The sequence below is a fragment of the Hesperophylax consimilis genome, chromosome 12 (assembly GCF_061612785.1).
Source record: "Hesperophylax consimilis isolate HC1 chromosome 12, BYU_Hcon_1.0, whole genome shotgun sequence".
Taxonomy (NCBI): Eukaryota; Metazoa; Arthropoda; class Insecta; order Trichoptera; family Limnephilidae; genus Hesperophylax; species Hesperophylax consimilis.
Window position 1 is genome coordinate 11,680,562 of NC_142847.1, and position 16,166 is coordinate 11,696,727.

The 16,166-nt window shown below is 36.5% G+C and overlaps 1 protein-coding gene across 1 annotated transcript; it reads left to right on the top strand.

Annotated features, from left to right (window-relative positions):
• The first annotated feature begins 7,809 nt into the window (after positions 1–7,809).
• LOC149419143 (alkyldihydroxyacetonephosphate synthase, peroxisomal-like) lies at positions 7,810–13,809 on the top strand. The gene is made up of 5 exons (XM_089637935.1): positions 7,810–7,922; positions 9,217–9,303; positions 10,031–11,228; positions 12,214–12,496; positions 13,637–13,809. Exons 1-5 carry the CDS (start codon positions 7,810–7,812, stop codon positions 13,807–13,809), a joined length of 1,854 nt encoding a protein of 617 aa, XP_089494061.1.
• The last annotated feature ends 2,357 nt before the right edge of the window (positions 13,810–16,166 follow it).

A 16,166-nucleotide genomic window follows, 5' to 3' on the forward strand; every position in this document is an offset into this window, starting at 1 on the left:
GTACGGAAATACAAAACATATGTCTCTAAGAGTTTTTTTGGTTATGGAAATGAGCAAAGTCATTTTTGAAAATAATGTCAGTTAGAACCTTGTTAAACTGAGGCGCCGATGAGACTACAAATGTATATAGTGAGGCAGATGTACCGATCTTTTTTTTAATTATTTAAAATATCTTTAATTAAAATGCACGAAACTAAGAAGGATAAATGCTGCTAACAAAACATTGTCCAAAGAAACGAAGCTAGCAGCCCACAATGGAGTGCTGGTACCAACCCAGTATTATGTCAGAGAGGCAAGGAAGGATAATAGTAGACTGAATGTTGCACAAATAAGATCCCTGAGGTGTATGTGTGTAAAACCATTAAACAATTAGTTAGCAACTTAAATGCTAGATTTTAAGATACATTTCGTGATTTTCACGGGTTAACAGCAAAGTAGGCACTTTCTTCATTATAAAAATTGAAATAATTAGCAGTAATAATAATAGAGAATTATTGAAGACAACATTAGCGATTTCTAAAGAAAATTTGAATCAGAAAAGATACAGGCGCATCTAGGACTTGAACCCAGGACTTTCACCTTGCCGGGGCGCTGCTATACCAATTGAGATAATGGAAATTAATTTCCTTCTGTCATATATTATATAAGTGTATCATACTTCGAATAAAAACTACCAACATTATCTTCTTTATAATATGCATTCATTATTATTTAGTCCAATACATTATACAAAAAACGTTGCCAGCAATAAAAAAATAACAATGCATATAAATAAATTAAATTAAATTTGAAAAAGATTAATTAGCAATATAGTTATTTATTAACAAATAAATGTGTAAATGAAGGGTGTTATGAAGAACAAAATAATAATTTAATTCGAAGGTGTGATAAATGTGTAAATGAAGGGTGTTATGAAGAACAAAATAATAATTTAATTCGAAGGTGTGATTTGTAGTTTGTGGGGGGGAGGTGAGACAACCCTGGCAGAGCATGTAACGACAGTAGAACAGCCTTTATAAATCATAGCATTACACGACAGTCCACTGTCCAGTGTCCAGTCCAGTGTCCAGTCCAGTGACCGTTGTTATCGTTATCGTTTCCAGTCAAACCCAGATCACCTCGCAGAGAGAACGCGCCACCGGAGGTTTAGTTAGTTTCCTATGAGTGGTTATTAAAGTGTATCAAACCAATTATCGAGTCTCCAGTAAGTTCCATCCAGTGAATTCATTACAAAATAAATTACCCACCTTCAAAAATAAATTAATTAACTCTTTACCATGTATGTAATACGAACTGATGTGTGTACCCGGCATTACTAGGGTTTGGGGTAAAGTTTCGATATGGTTAATTCTAGTGTACCTGAAATCTTGGTACATTTTAAGAATGGAAATACTATAGTTGTATTAATTTATTTATTAGATGCTAAAAATACAATTACTTAATAGCGAATCTTTGACTGTCGAACTGGGACGGTTTTCCGTTTCAGGACAATCAAATTGATAGGTATTCATATGAAGTAGGTAATGTAAACATTACATAACTATAAATTCAATCATTGGACAAATTAATTTTTACATAACATTGTAGAAACTACGTATTTTCATGATGACAATATAAGAGATAAGTTAGGTAAGCATCTTATTTTTTGTGATATATTAGCAAGAATTATTATTTTAAATAGTAGATATTAGTTAAGTTTGTGAAGTGTGGTGAGAATTTTAGGTCTAGAGGCCAAAAATATGAAATAATTATATTAACGTACTAAACATTTGTTGTTTATAAGTTACCATTTGTTAGCTCTCGACTGTTCCTAAGTCATTATTATCACTAAGTCATCGCCAATTGTTAACCGATTTACGCATAGTGCGTGCACTTTTCAATTTTAATGTATCGGGTATGAGGTAAAACAGTTTTGGCCCTATGTAAGAGTATTGTCTTTAAGCAAGGAATGTCTTAGTAGTAGGTGGAACTACTGGATTCCTCGCTGCATGACAGGTGTCGTGAGAATAGTTGATAGAAGGTTAGTTGGTGACGATGTTTTTGTGTATTTATTATAATTTATGTATAGTTACCTAAATGGTTTTTTAAGGATGACCTTTAGAAGTGATTTTTGAGCTTTTGATGAGGGATTTAGTATTTTTTTTTGTACATGCGACCCAACCAAAGGATGCATACATTATTCTAGTAAAGAGTTACACATGGCATAGTATATTTGTTTCAGATCTTCTACGCAGAGATTATTTCTAATAGTCATGAATAGATTAGTAAGTTTTCTGATCTTTGTGGAAGTTGAGTCTATATGTTCGTCCCATCTAAGAAATTTGTCTATGATAATTCCTAGATATTTTATACTATCAACACATTCTAAGATATTACATTTACAAATAGTTAGGTCATTGCAATGGTGTATAATAATGTTGTGTATTTCTTTTGGTTGTTCTGCTTGATTTGCACTGAGTCGAATGAATTTAGTTTTATCGGAGTTGAGTGCGAGGAGATTATTGTCTAGCCATTGTTTAACCTTGTTTATACCTACTTTTGCTTTACTATGAACTACTTTCCAGCTTTTGTCTTCAAATAATAAAACTTATCGGTAAAAGTGACGATGTGGTCGGCAAAGGACTGTTACATAGTTCGCTTATATAAATATTAAATAAAAGTGGTCCTAGAGTGCTGCCTTGAGGTACTATAATAAGTATTTGTTTCACTTAATCGTGCTATATCTTCCTTGGGCGACCTTGAATTCTTCAACCATTCATTTCCAAGTCATGCATTGTCCACACATCTCTTACTTAGTTCATCACTTAAGCTCCATTTTACACCAAATAATAATTTGATTGGTGCTTTTTTACCATTCACTTCGTGTAATATCATGAAATACACATTTTCACAGTTAAAAAACTCCAAAACTTTATTCAACTTCTTATTCCAGTGCAGAAATAAGAGTTAAGTTCCCTCGGGCGTCCCCTATTTTTTCTACCACTACCTTATACCACATTAGGCCCTCTGTCCACGTACACTTCGGAGCGGCGGTACCACGCGCCACTTCAGGTCACAGCGCAGAAAAGTAAAGACCATAAGTAAGGTAACGGTTTACAGAGCAGTCCATTGTGAGACTTCTGCGAGAAGGCCTGGAACGGCGCGTGGTACCGCCGCCCGCTCCAAAGTGTACGTGTGGCAGAGCCTATTGTTACTTTAGAAAAAAAGGCGTTTCTCGGGCGTCCCCGATTTCTTCTACAATTCAAACCACTCTCTAAACACTCCCGGCACTAATAAGAACAAACTTTTAACATTTTAAGTGAAATCGGTCGAGTTGGTTTTGAGTCCATAGGGGACAAACAAAGAAGAATTATTTTTTGTTTATACAAATAGATAATAATAAAAGATCGACCAACCGAATTTCGATTGCTGTTCCGATTTTGGCCGAAACCAAAACCAAAACTTATTTACTCCATACCTCGAAATTAGGCGTTTTTATTGTTAAACTTGTAAGAGTTAATTAAAGTTAGTGTTAAATAAAATGCACAGTGAAATTGAAACACATCTAAAAATCCTAATACTATGTACGAACTACAGTAAAAATTTAAATATGGTCTAAATCTTACGTTATACAATAGAAATACAAAAACCAATTATCATTTAAACGATAAACTTCGATATATACAGTGTTTAAAAGTTATAAACCCTTTAAACTTTGAACTATTTTGAATAACATCTTAAAAATAATATTTAAATTATTCTACAGGCGTACGCGTCCGAGTAAAGTCGAACTTGAACCAAAACATCATAAACGCAGGGTTCGGCTAATTTTTGTCCGAAATTGACCAAAACCTAATGCGGCCAAATGCATTATGCCAATGCGCTGGCCCTACGTGTACAGGACGACTTGGCCTTTGATTGTGTTGGCCGCCAACGTTGGCAGGTCAACCCGATAATTGTCAGTTTGAGTGCACACATCAAAGGATCTTGGCGCCATTCGCTAACAGTGGAGTTCTTCTCTGAGAGTCTTCAGTTCGTAATAGTGGAGACAGTCGTGTTGATTATTGCGTGAATTAATTGCGATGATTGATAATTCAACGTGCTGTACAAATAAATTGTCGGGCCTGCGATAATTTCCTCATCCATCTACATTTGACGGCCTCCGTGTTCGAGGTGTAAGGCTCTCGACTAGCAATCCGAAAGTCGCGTGTTCAAATTTCGGCGTGCCCAAGTAAATGTTATTAGATAAACTTTCATTGTTCTTTCACAATTTATTTATTTAATAATAATATTAATAATATATAGAACTTGCGGCACATTCCAGAGTGGAAAATACTCTCAGTATCGCCCTGGTGTAAGACCAACATGCAGAAACGTAGCTTGAAATGGTTTTAGCCATGTTTGGTGACCAGATCCCAATAACCAGGCACTCCCCCACCTTCTTCTCCCAATCTTCTTCCCCTCTCCACTACCTTCAACTTCACAACATGCCCCAATTGGGAATGCCGTAGTCTCACTGGCTCCAGACGGTTGGGAGCAGTTGGGACTCTTGTGCGGTTTTCACACTAAAAAGATCAAATGGACAACGCAAAATAGGGTTTTTTCACTGTCTTTTTTACTCTCGAAAAAAATTATGGTTCTGAAGGTATTTTTTAGTTTATTTTTATGTTGACGAATAAATGTTTTATAACGATTTAAAATGTTCCATTTTCGATTTTCCGCTTAAGGCGAAGCTTAATGCTAAATCACTATTTTGATTAATCTTTATAACGGATTGGTGTACATTATGAATACCAAAAAATATGATTTAAATAAATTGAAGGTTTTCCTATCGTTTCGCTTGAGTGCAATACAAATAAAATAAAAAATTACTCAATAAAAAATATAAATGTAAACTACTTTAAAAAAATTTTTTCAGTAGAAATGTATGAACGCGTAAATGAAACAACTTTAAAAAAATACAGTATTATAGCAAAGATTATCTGTGACAGTTTCATTTCACTAACTTTTTTGCTTTCTTATGAAATTATTTACAAAATAAATATTTAGTTTGTCTAGCGATTTTAATGCCTATTACCTGCAATATAAGGTATACCAAGAATATAAACATTTTTGGCTTGTAGCTTCCTCTTAAGGCGATGCACTACGTCGTGTAATATTTTAAGTTGAGCCGTTATCAATAACAACCCTTATGTAGATGGCGATAAGGTTTAAATTCCCGCTTAATCCCATCCGCCTGTTTTGATTTATGCAAAAAAAAACATGGCCAAAAAGTGCCTTTTATTTTATTTTGTGGATGTTCAGGCATAAATATTTAATTTTTTTTGATCATTTTATAAATAACTTAATTTGCCACATATACAATAAAATCATATCCGAAAATGGGTTTGTAAGTAGGAGATTTTGAACTTTAAAGTAGTTTTTTATAGGCCATATACATTATTTTTTTTCTGGGCTTATAAAATTACTTATCTAAAAAATAATCGATTATTTCAAAGGCCAAGATGTATTCTACTCATAGTATTTAATTACAGCATCTGAAACATTTCTAGGCGAACAAATTTTTCATTACTACGTATGGCATCGCCTTAAAAGACATGACAGTTTTTAACCGTCCAAAGTTGGCGAGTTGGCGAGTTGGCGTCAACGTGTACATTCGGCATCAACCGAAACTTCGTCAATAAATAATTAATAAATGGTGTATTTACATCTCGTGCATTTCTAAATCGAAACTGAATGAGACGTAAAACGATGTAAGTGATAAACGTCACACATCGCAAACTATGAAAACATTTCCTGCAAATATTTAACAATATTATCGGTCTTGCAAATTTATGTAATGCAACAGGTGATACTGTCGATTAGCCAATAAAATTTGAAATATTCATAATATTTACCTAATTCACACTGAAGATGTAATTTGATAGAAGTGCGTTGTTGACGTATCCGCGTAGAAGTGAGCTCAATATTTTTTTATTCCATGTTTTAAACGCGGATTATTTTGCATTGTTTAAAATATCGAATATGTAAAACATTGTTCGAAACATCGGATGTGCTAAAACCTAAAAGCCCAGCTACACTACTCGCGAAGTTGATCGAAGTTGACCGAATACGATAGTGTGGGCACGAACTTCACTTCGCTTCGGGCAACTTCGCTTCGCTTCGCCCGACTTCCGATTGTTGTCGGTAAGATCGCTTGACAAACGGAGTCTAGAAACGTTCGATTTCAAGCACAAAACTGTTTGTTATTTATTTTGTAAATAATTTTATAAGAAAGCAAAAAAGTTAATCAAATGAATCTGTCACAGGTCACAGATAATCTTAGCTATAATACTGAATTTCTTAAAAGTTGTTTCCTTTATGCGTTAATACATTTCAATTGGAAAAAAATATTTGTAGTTTACAGTTATATTTTTTATTGAGTATTTTTTTATTTATTTGTACTCAAGCGAAACGATAGGAAAACCTTTAATTTATCTAAAGCATATTCTTGGTATTCAAAATGTACACCAATTCGTTATAAAGATTAATCAAAATAGTGATTTAGCACTAAGCTTCGCCAAGGCGAAGGATAAGGCCCCGTAGTAAGCGTTCAAAGATGGTTTGAAAGGGAGATATGTAAATACGAAAGTAAGAGGTAAATGGTGAAAATATTTAATAAAACACGACACGTTTGAAATACAGCAAAAATCGCTAGACAAATGCTTTAGTTGAATTTAAAGATATATTGTGATTTTTTTCATGCATCTAACGTAAATTATAGAATAAAACGTGTTTTAAATAATTATCGGAGCTTATGTTACGATATTTTTTTATCAAGGGAATTTCATATAATTAACGTTTCGGCATAATATATGTACAGATATTATCTTCAAAAATAAAAATACAAATTTTTAAAACTTAAAGATTTGACAAGAAACTTAGAAACTTAAAGTAATCTTTATTAGGAATTGGTTTACATAATGAATGCCAAAAAATATGCTTTAGATAAATTGAAGATTTTCCCATCGTTTCCCTTGAGTAGAATTGAAATTAAATTATTAATTACTCAATAAAAAATATAAATGTAAACAACTAAAAAAGTATTTTTTCAATAGAAATGTATGAATGCATAAAAGAAACAACTAAAAAACAATATTATGGCTAAGATTGTGAAAGTCGATTTTTTTTTATTCTTATAAAATTCTTCACAAAATAAATAAAAACCAATTTAGGCGCTTGATATCGAGTGTTTATAGAATCTGTCAAGCAATTTTAATGCCTGTTCATGGCGATATAAGGCATACAATCAATATTATAAGAATTATTAACATGCATGTAGAAAAATAAGTGTTGCTGATTTATTTAAGTCCAATAAAAATGGGATAGCATGCCGTTTCCTAATAAACTTTTAGTACATTCATAGTATATCGGGACACGTTTTCATGCACTTGCGTTTGTCATGTTATTACACAATGATGAATGCAAACATATTGGAATTATTTCTTATGAACACGTGTTCCGACATCGCCATAAGACATTCGTGTTTCACTGATAGTTTATTAGGAAACCTGTCAATTCATTCAGGCCTGAAGTCCCATTTTTAACCGGAAAACATATTATTTGAAAATATTCTTATTAATTAGCAATATTTCATAATCAGTAAGTTTTCTCCGTGTGTATGATGTTCCCTAGTTGTTTCGTTATAGTTGAACTGAATCTTATGTATTTCGTTTCTGATATTTTATGTGAGTAGATTTTTATTTATTTTTATATGCTGACGACTAAGATTGAGCTGAAAAGTATTTTGATATTTAGTTGCAGAGAGAATAAATAGGAGAGAAATTTAAAATGGAGGGAGCAGTAAAAAGAAGCGGGGAGACCAATGCGAAGATATTCCCAAACACCGAAGACGGGGAACCTCCAACGCCCAAACTCGTCACCAGTTCTATTCCGCACAAACGGTAAGCTTACAAACTTGTCACCAGTTCTATTCCGCACAAACGGTAAGCTTGCAAACTCGTAACTAGTTCTATTCCGCACAAACGGTAAGCTTGTAAACTCGTCACAAGTTCTATTCCGCACAAATGGCAAGCTTTCAAGACTAATAGCGCATTAGGTAGGCGACACATTATGCTATGCGCAATGAATTCTGTAGTCTGTAGTCTGTCACAGGTATTAGCCACGAACATCTTGCCTTTTCCAGAAATAAAAAATAAAAACATTATTTGATTATTCTGTAAATGACAATAATCCTGCACCTACTTCAGATATGCATGAACTTGGAATTATCCTTAACAGTAAACTACAATACATCCTACATATAAAGCCTTAGACACATTACGCTATATTATGCGCGCATAATTTGGGCGTGGCATATACGTATTACATGTCGGGGTGAAACACTACGCTATAATCTTCCCCAGGAGAGGGGGTCAGATCAATTGTGGAACTGCCGTGGAATATCATTTCTTTGTATGGGATCTGTCACTTTGACAGATGACAGCCGCGTAAATCACAATGCTCCGGTGCGCATATATTCGCCAGACAGAAAAGGAATAAATGTACAATTATAATTTCGAAAACAATAAACGTATCTTGCCGGTTTTATTGAAGGCAGCGAAAAAGAAATTTATCAAGTTTTTTATGTTTTTAATAGTGAAACCATTATTTTATTATTATTTAAAAATACATAAATAAATATTTTACAAATTAAAAATTTACATTAATCGTCATTTAGAATAGATCCATTGCTAATTTTAGTGAGAATAGAAGCAAATGCGGGACCGAAAGAGCCGACGGATCACGAGGCTAGCTGAGTGAAGGGTCGTTCTGCGCAAGATCATCGTCCCGTCTTGCCCTTAGCCACGTTTGCATCGCAAGGGTCAGATTTAACCCTCAAGGGGCGCCTAGAGAAGTTTTACATCAAAACCCTTTGTGTTTCAAAATTTAAAAAAAAAAGGTTGACGATTAAAATAAACAAAAAAATACTCATTAATTAATAAATTACTTTTTATTAATTTACGACACACAATATTTTTCGATATCTTTGTGAACTTAATAGAAAATAATGTAATTAATAGGTAATTCGTCCACGCGTCGCGCGACTGGTCGTTGGTTTCGAGGCAATCCTGACTAATTTTAATAAAACGCTAGTCAGTTGAAGATATACGACAAATTATTATTTGAAAAGTAATTTCTCCTTTATTTGTAATATTATGGATTGATAGACAGCTAATCGCGTTTTTTTTATTTCAGTGGTAACTTGCTGAGGTGGGACGGCTGGGGCTACAAGGACTCTGGCTTCACCCGCTACAGGGGCGCCGTCAGGTTCGCGGGGGACAGGTAGTAGATCCATGCTATTTCATGTCTACTGCACATTTCTACCCCGCCTGAACTAGTAAGACTTCCGAGACCACTGGACATTGAGTATACCTATAGTACTCCCCCACACTAGAGTGTTCCAAGGTCGCTGTACATTGAGTTTTCTATAGCCATTCAAACTCCACCTACACTAGTGAGACCCCGTGCGTTCCAAGCCCACTGGACATTGAGTTTCCCTATAGCACTCCACCCACACTAGTGAGACCTCGAGCCTTCCAAGGCCGCTGTACATTGAGTTTTCTATAGCCATTTAAACTCCACCTACACTGGTGAGATCAGACTAGACATTGATACTAGACATTGTGTTTCCTATAGCCATTTAAATTCCATCCACACTAGTGAGACTCCGAACATTTCAAGTCCACTGGACATTCAGTTTCCCTATAGGCAGATGAATTTGCAGATCTTTACATTTTTACGGTACCTTTGACCGCCATAATATGGACATGTATCTGGTAGTGGTTCCTTCAAACAGAAACCTATATTTTTAAAAAAAAACCTATATCACCTCTCTTAATTCAATCTCTATGGCTGCGTGAATTCAAAGAGAGTTGTATATAAACATTTACGAGTCGACAGCGAATGTCAAACTATATCTACATGATGAGAGTTAATTAGCTCGAGCAGTGGCCGCTATAGGACTATCATTCGTAATATCAGATCGATAAAGACACGTGTTTCTTTAAAGGTACCCCATCTGCAACAAAGATCTTCCATACTTCCTGGACTACGTTAGAGATAGGTATGGAGTTGAGCCAGATAATTACCGCGAAGAGCTGTCCACCAACGTGCCTGAAGATTACAAGTACCCGCACTCCAAGCTATCCGCAAATCAGCTGGAGGCGCTGGAGGCGTTGCAAGTCCGGACATCTACTGACGGACCAGACAGGTTGTTTCACGCGCACGGGCAGGCGCTGCATGAAATAATAAACGTAAGGAACAACACCATCGAGAGGTTTCCAGATATTGTCGTCTGGCCCAACGGACATGACAAGGTCGTGGAATTAGTCGATCTGGCCGACAGACTGGACATCGTCGTGATCCCATTTGGTGGCGGAACGACGGTCTCCGGCTCCATAGAGTGTCCGCACCACGAAGACAGGCCGATCATTTCCTTGGACATGTCGGATATGAACAGAATTCTGTGGATTGATCGCGAGAGTTTGGTCGTGTGCTGCGAGGCCGGAATCATAGGACAAGACTTGGACAGAGAGCTGAAGAAGGAAGGATACACAACAGGACACGAACCGGACTCGATAGAGTTCTCAACTCTCGGCGGCTGGGTGGCCACAAGAGCGAGCGGAATGAAGAAGAATACGTACGGAAACATTGAAGACATTTTGGTTCACGTGAGGATGGTTTCCCCCAGAGGAGTGCTTGAAAATGGATGCAGGGTCCCGCGGATGTCCTGCGGCCCAGACTTCAACAATATAGTCCTCGGTTCTGAAGGATGTTTGGGCGTTATTACGGAGGTTGCCATCAAAATAAGACCTCTTCCTCCATACACGCGATATGGGTCTTTCGTGTTCCCGGACTTCGAGAGCGGCGTTCGATGCTCGCGGGAAATTGCCCGCCAACGCTTGCAGCCAGCGAGTATTCGCCTCATGGACAACGAGCAGTACCAACTGGGCATGTCCTTGCGCCAGGCCCCCTCTGGGGCCGGGGTCATCCTGCAGGGCTTACAGATGCTGTTTATTACTAAGATCAAGGGATTTGACCCGAACAAAATGTGTTTAACGACCTTGCTGTATGTAGGCGAGAAAGAAGACGTTCTGTCTCATGAAAATAAATTGAATAAAATCGCTTTACATTTTGGTGCTGTGCCAGCGGGGGAAAGAAATGGAGAACGTGGCTATTGGATGACATATATAATTGCATACATCAGGGTGAGTAATTAATGAATCATTCTTTTCTCTTCTAAATTTTCGTTTGGGAGTTGCTAATAATTTCTTCAGTGATTAAATATTCCAATTAGAAGCTTTACTCATTAAGTTTTTCAAAAGGTAAATTACAATCACGAGAAACATGGACACGGAACGAGAAATGCAAAGGAAATTGGATTGCCAACAAGGAAGAAATCAAGCACCCAGAAATATCTCATGTACCAGGCCGTTCAACTTTATAACAAAATTCGAGATTGAAAATATTATTAATTTTAAAAGGGAAATAAGAAAGTATTTCTACCTCAAATATTGAAGTTTTGTTTGTGATTTATGTTTAAATGTAAAATATTGAACGCTACATATTTTGTTTGGCAATTAATGTTATTTATGAATTTATGAAATTACATGCATTAGTTATTAATCATTAATTATTAGCACACACGACGATGTGAGCTAACTCAAGATGAATAAATAAATTAAATAAAACGGTTAAACAAAAGATTGGACTTGCGTCCGAAATTGAATATTTTGTTTAGTTAGACTCTCTTACAAATGTGTTATAATTTACCCACCCCACTCATTTTTAGTGTTGCTACGACAGTGCCAAAATATGGTCACATGCTCTGCCTCCTTGTCGAAATAATAATAATAATATATATATGTATATTTTTTTTGAATAACTTAACTTAATTTGAAACTGATACTTCATCTTTTTCTGTTTTTTTTCCGTTTCAAATTTACATTTAAAAATCGCTGATATTATCATCAATATTTAAAATGATGATAATTTTTGTTTATTTTGCTGTACAGAGCGGTGAGTGCAAATCTCTGGCTGGCATTTAAATCAACCCAGATTTTATGTTGGGTCAAGTGTATCGATTTGGGTGTCATTCGCAAACATTCACACGCGATTTATGGGTTGGATGGTTTCTGCATAGCGGTTGAGTCAATGAGTAGAATGCAATTTAAGTTGTTTGGTGGGTTGCAGGACATAGCGCTCTATTTCGACATCCTCGGGGAGACCGTGGAGACGTCAGTGCCGTGGGACCGAGTCCTGCGCGTGGTGCGGCGCGTAAAGGAAACCATCGCGCGGGAGTGCGAGCTGCTCCAGGTGGACCGCTTCTCCAGCATGTGCAGGGTAACGCAGACCTATGATTCAGGCTGCTGCATATACTTCTACTTCATCTTCAACTCCCGCGGCTGTGAAGATCCGCTGAAGATCACCCATCACCTGGAAGCCAGGGCTAGAGATGAAATCATCGCCCTCGGAGGTAAACTTATTATTCCTCCTTAATGTTCATCCGGTAATTGATTATTGGAGCGTCGTAACCCCTCTCCGGCCTCTGGCATATTCTGTCAGAATTAATGAGTATTTCCTAGCAAACGGAGATAACTTTGTGAAATAAAATATTGCAAATGTATTTTAAATCTGGTCAAATTTTTCGTATTCCTGTTAAAAACGGGACTGCAGGCATTTACGGAATGATTTGTACAGCGCGAATATGTTATGAGGACGGCAGAACACTACTTGTTAGTAAAAATAATAATACTGTCGCATTTCATCATTATATTTATCAGGAAAAGAACACCTGCTTGAACACGTGATCCGATATATTCTGAATGGACCCATATTTTATCAGAAAATGGATGGCCATCACGTTTTTGACAGGACTATAATAAATCAGCCATACTCATTTTTCTTCGTGTATGCTTTGCAATTAAATCCAAATAAATTAAATATTTCTGAACGAACATATCCGAAAATTAATTAGTGTTTTTGAAAAGCGCTTTTATAATGCAGTTTATAATATAAGACATTGTCCTTCCACAGACCGTCGTCTATGTAGGGGAAGTTAACATTTGTGGTTGTATCATAGACATATGAATATTCCTATGTCTGTGGGTTGTATGTATTTTTCAATGTACTGTCCAAAACTATCCTATACTTCAAGCTGGAACCAACCATACACATTCACAAAATTTCATTGAAATTGGTTGGGCGGTTTCGGAGATTAGTGTATATGTGACACGTGATTTTTATATATGATAAATTAAAACCGCTTTTCAAGATTACTATACCATCACTGGTATTCATTTGTTTCTGGCTGATAAGTTATTTTTTTGGTGGCCAGGTGGATAACAAGGGCAAATACCATAGGTACCTACTTCTACATTTATAATTTTTTCACTAGTTCGGTCACTTACGGGACTTCAAAGGGGTTATCGGTGATTTTCACGGATTCCAAAAGTTACCATGATTTTTGCCGATCTGGTGAAAACTTTTCATCTCGGGAGAGATCCCTAGCAGTGGCAACGCTGCTATTGATTAATGGCAGTTCACCTAATTGGGATAGTGGTTGGTTTGCGAGTCTGAAGATTTGGTTGTTTGAAGGGTATCGTTACTGTTGCAGGATCCATATCCCACCACCACGGGGTCGGCAAGCTACGGAAGAAGTGGTACGAGCAGACAGTCTCCAGCACGGGGAAGCACATCTTGAGGGCCATCAAGGAAGAAGTCGACCCGAAGAACATATTCGGATCTTTCAACTTAACAGATACACTACCGAGGCAGTCTAAATTATAACACCACGTTCTACATGCAACAATAACAGCTGATTTTTTGACTTAAGACTTAATCCGTCTTTCTTAGATTCCCTAATACGCTGCTGTAGCGCTAGTATAGCTATACTGCTGCTCATAATAATATACATGCAAGATTTTTTAAACTGGCATCACTCTGTTCCAATCCTCAAAAACACGGTCATTTTTTGCAATTCGCGTTTAGTTGCTAACTTCACGTTTCTTCAGATGTCATTTTGCGATGTCATTTACCCAGTCTGCTTTGAATTGCTTCGAAATTTACCAATTTGTTTATGCGTTCAGTATTTGCTTTGGTAAATCGATTTAAAATATTCCTTTGATAGTTTTTATGGTGCTGCCAATGGGTATTACTACTTTTTAACATTTTCTTTCCGCGACCGATCGATATTTGTCAAATCAAACAAAGTCCGCGATCTCCGTCTTAATACCACAGTAATACGTCCCTAATCCTGGGGGTCGGGCGATTTAACAATTAAAGCCGCGTTTACACCAAAGTTGTCAACTAAAAGTTGCTCTTCTCAAATTTAGAACAACAAATGGAAAACTTGTTGCCAAAGAATTGGCGCAAAAGGCAGTAGTGTCAAGAATTAGGCATTATATCCGAGAAGATGACGTCGATCCGTTGAGTGATGAGCTGAGGTGCGACGGGAGTGTCAAAAACTGCACTGAGAATGACCAGTAATGACTTTGAGTATTTGATTTCAATGATCGGACACAACATCAAGAAACGTGACACAAACTACTGGAAAGCAGTAGGTACCTGTCCAAGAAAAGCTAGCAGTTACATTACGTTTTTTGGCTACTGGTGATTCGTACACAAGTCTCGGTTATTTGTTTAAAATCTCAAAATCAACCATTTCACTGTTTGTTATTGAAATTTGTAAGTTTGCGTGGAGGGGGAACAGTTCTCCACTAGTTTCATACAAGTTGCTAGCGCAAAGCGCGCAGCACCAAATCTTCCACTTTTAGTTGTCAATTTTCTTTGATCTTTACCGACACTCCGCGGGAAATCAAAATTTAGTGTAAGACTTGTCTCTCCACAAGTAGAAGACAGAAAAAGTTGCTGTGTAGAAAAAGCAACAAATTGCCGCAACTTGTGGAAAACTTTGTGGAAGACTTTGGTGTAAATGCAGCTTAATACTGCGGTATTACGGCCGGTATACGCGGTATTACGGCCGGTATACGCGGTATTATCTATTATGAGTGAGACGGAATATGATTAAAATTCTCAGGGTCAAAAGTAACATGGTATCAATAACTGGCTACTTCCTCCTTAAAGTGACACAATACCCTGATAGCGGAGATTTACCCCGACGCTCACATTTTAATTATTTATGATGTACGTATTACTAAAATCTTAAATGTTTCCAGAGGGATTCCCAGGGATGCAAGTTATATATATATATATAAGATTAATAAAAATAGGACCTTACCATAAAATATCTTATGTAAAACGGTTTGAAATTTTTTATAAAACGTTTTTAAACTACAAAATTAGCGGTAAGCACCATGTTTTATTTTTCTAGATGGTGAATTAGTAACTTCCCGAAAGATCCCTCTAGAAACATTTTTGATTTTCGTAATACTTTTATCAGAAATAATTTTAAAAAAACCCCACGGAAAGTTCGATTTTCAAGGCCTGCTTTACGCCGGGCCGCACGCTGAATATTGTTTTTACACACCTACGTCACTTATGTCGCTAGTATTCTCACTTTATTTTAGAGATTTGGTGTGTCAAATTCAACCGCAGGTCTGTTTCACTTACGTACTTATTCTGGCTTTATAAAGGTATTGTCTCGTCTTAAAATAATATCAGTTCTACCGGAATTTCTAACATTGTTAATCAGTAATGATACTCATTAGTGAGCAGCTGCGTTAAAGTAGTTCCGCACTATCAATTATAATAAAGCATAGGAATAAAAGAAAACAATGGTTGGTCACAGCTGCAAAATAGGGTCTATCAACAACTTTTAAAACAATGATTGGTTACAGCTGCAAAATAGGGGATATTAACAACTTTTAAAACATAAAATAAATGTATAATAACAATATTATGAAAAATCATGTAGGTAAAATCACCTCTCGAAGTTACAGAACTTTACCCAGGCCGGACCTGAGTCAAACGGCGAGTAGCGCGAGTAGAAACCAGTAGACGGCTAGGAAGGTGACCACTGTAATCATAAATTATTCGGATGATTTGCATTTTTGTAAAGCGCCGTTTTCACGAAAAATAATCTCAAGGGCGACGTGTCAGTACTGATGAGGTATTATTAGGACTGCTCCGATTGCGCCCGCATAAGGCCGGCCCTGCTATCTTCGAAAAACACAATATGCGCACGT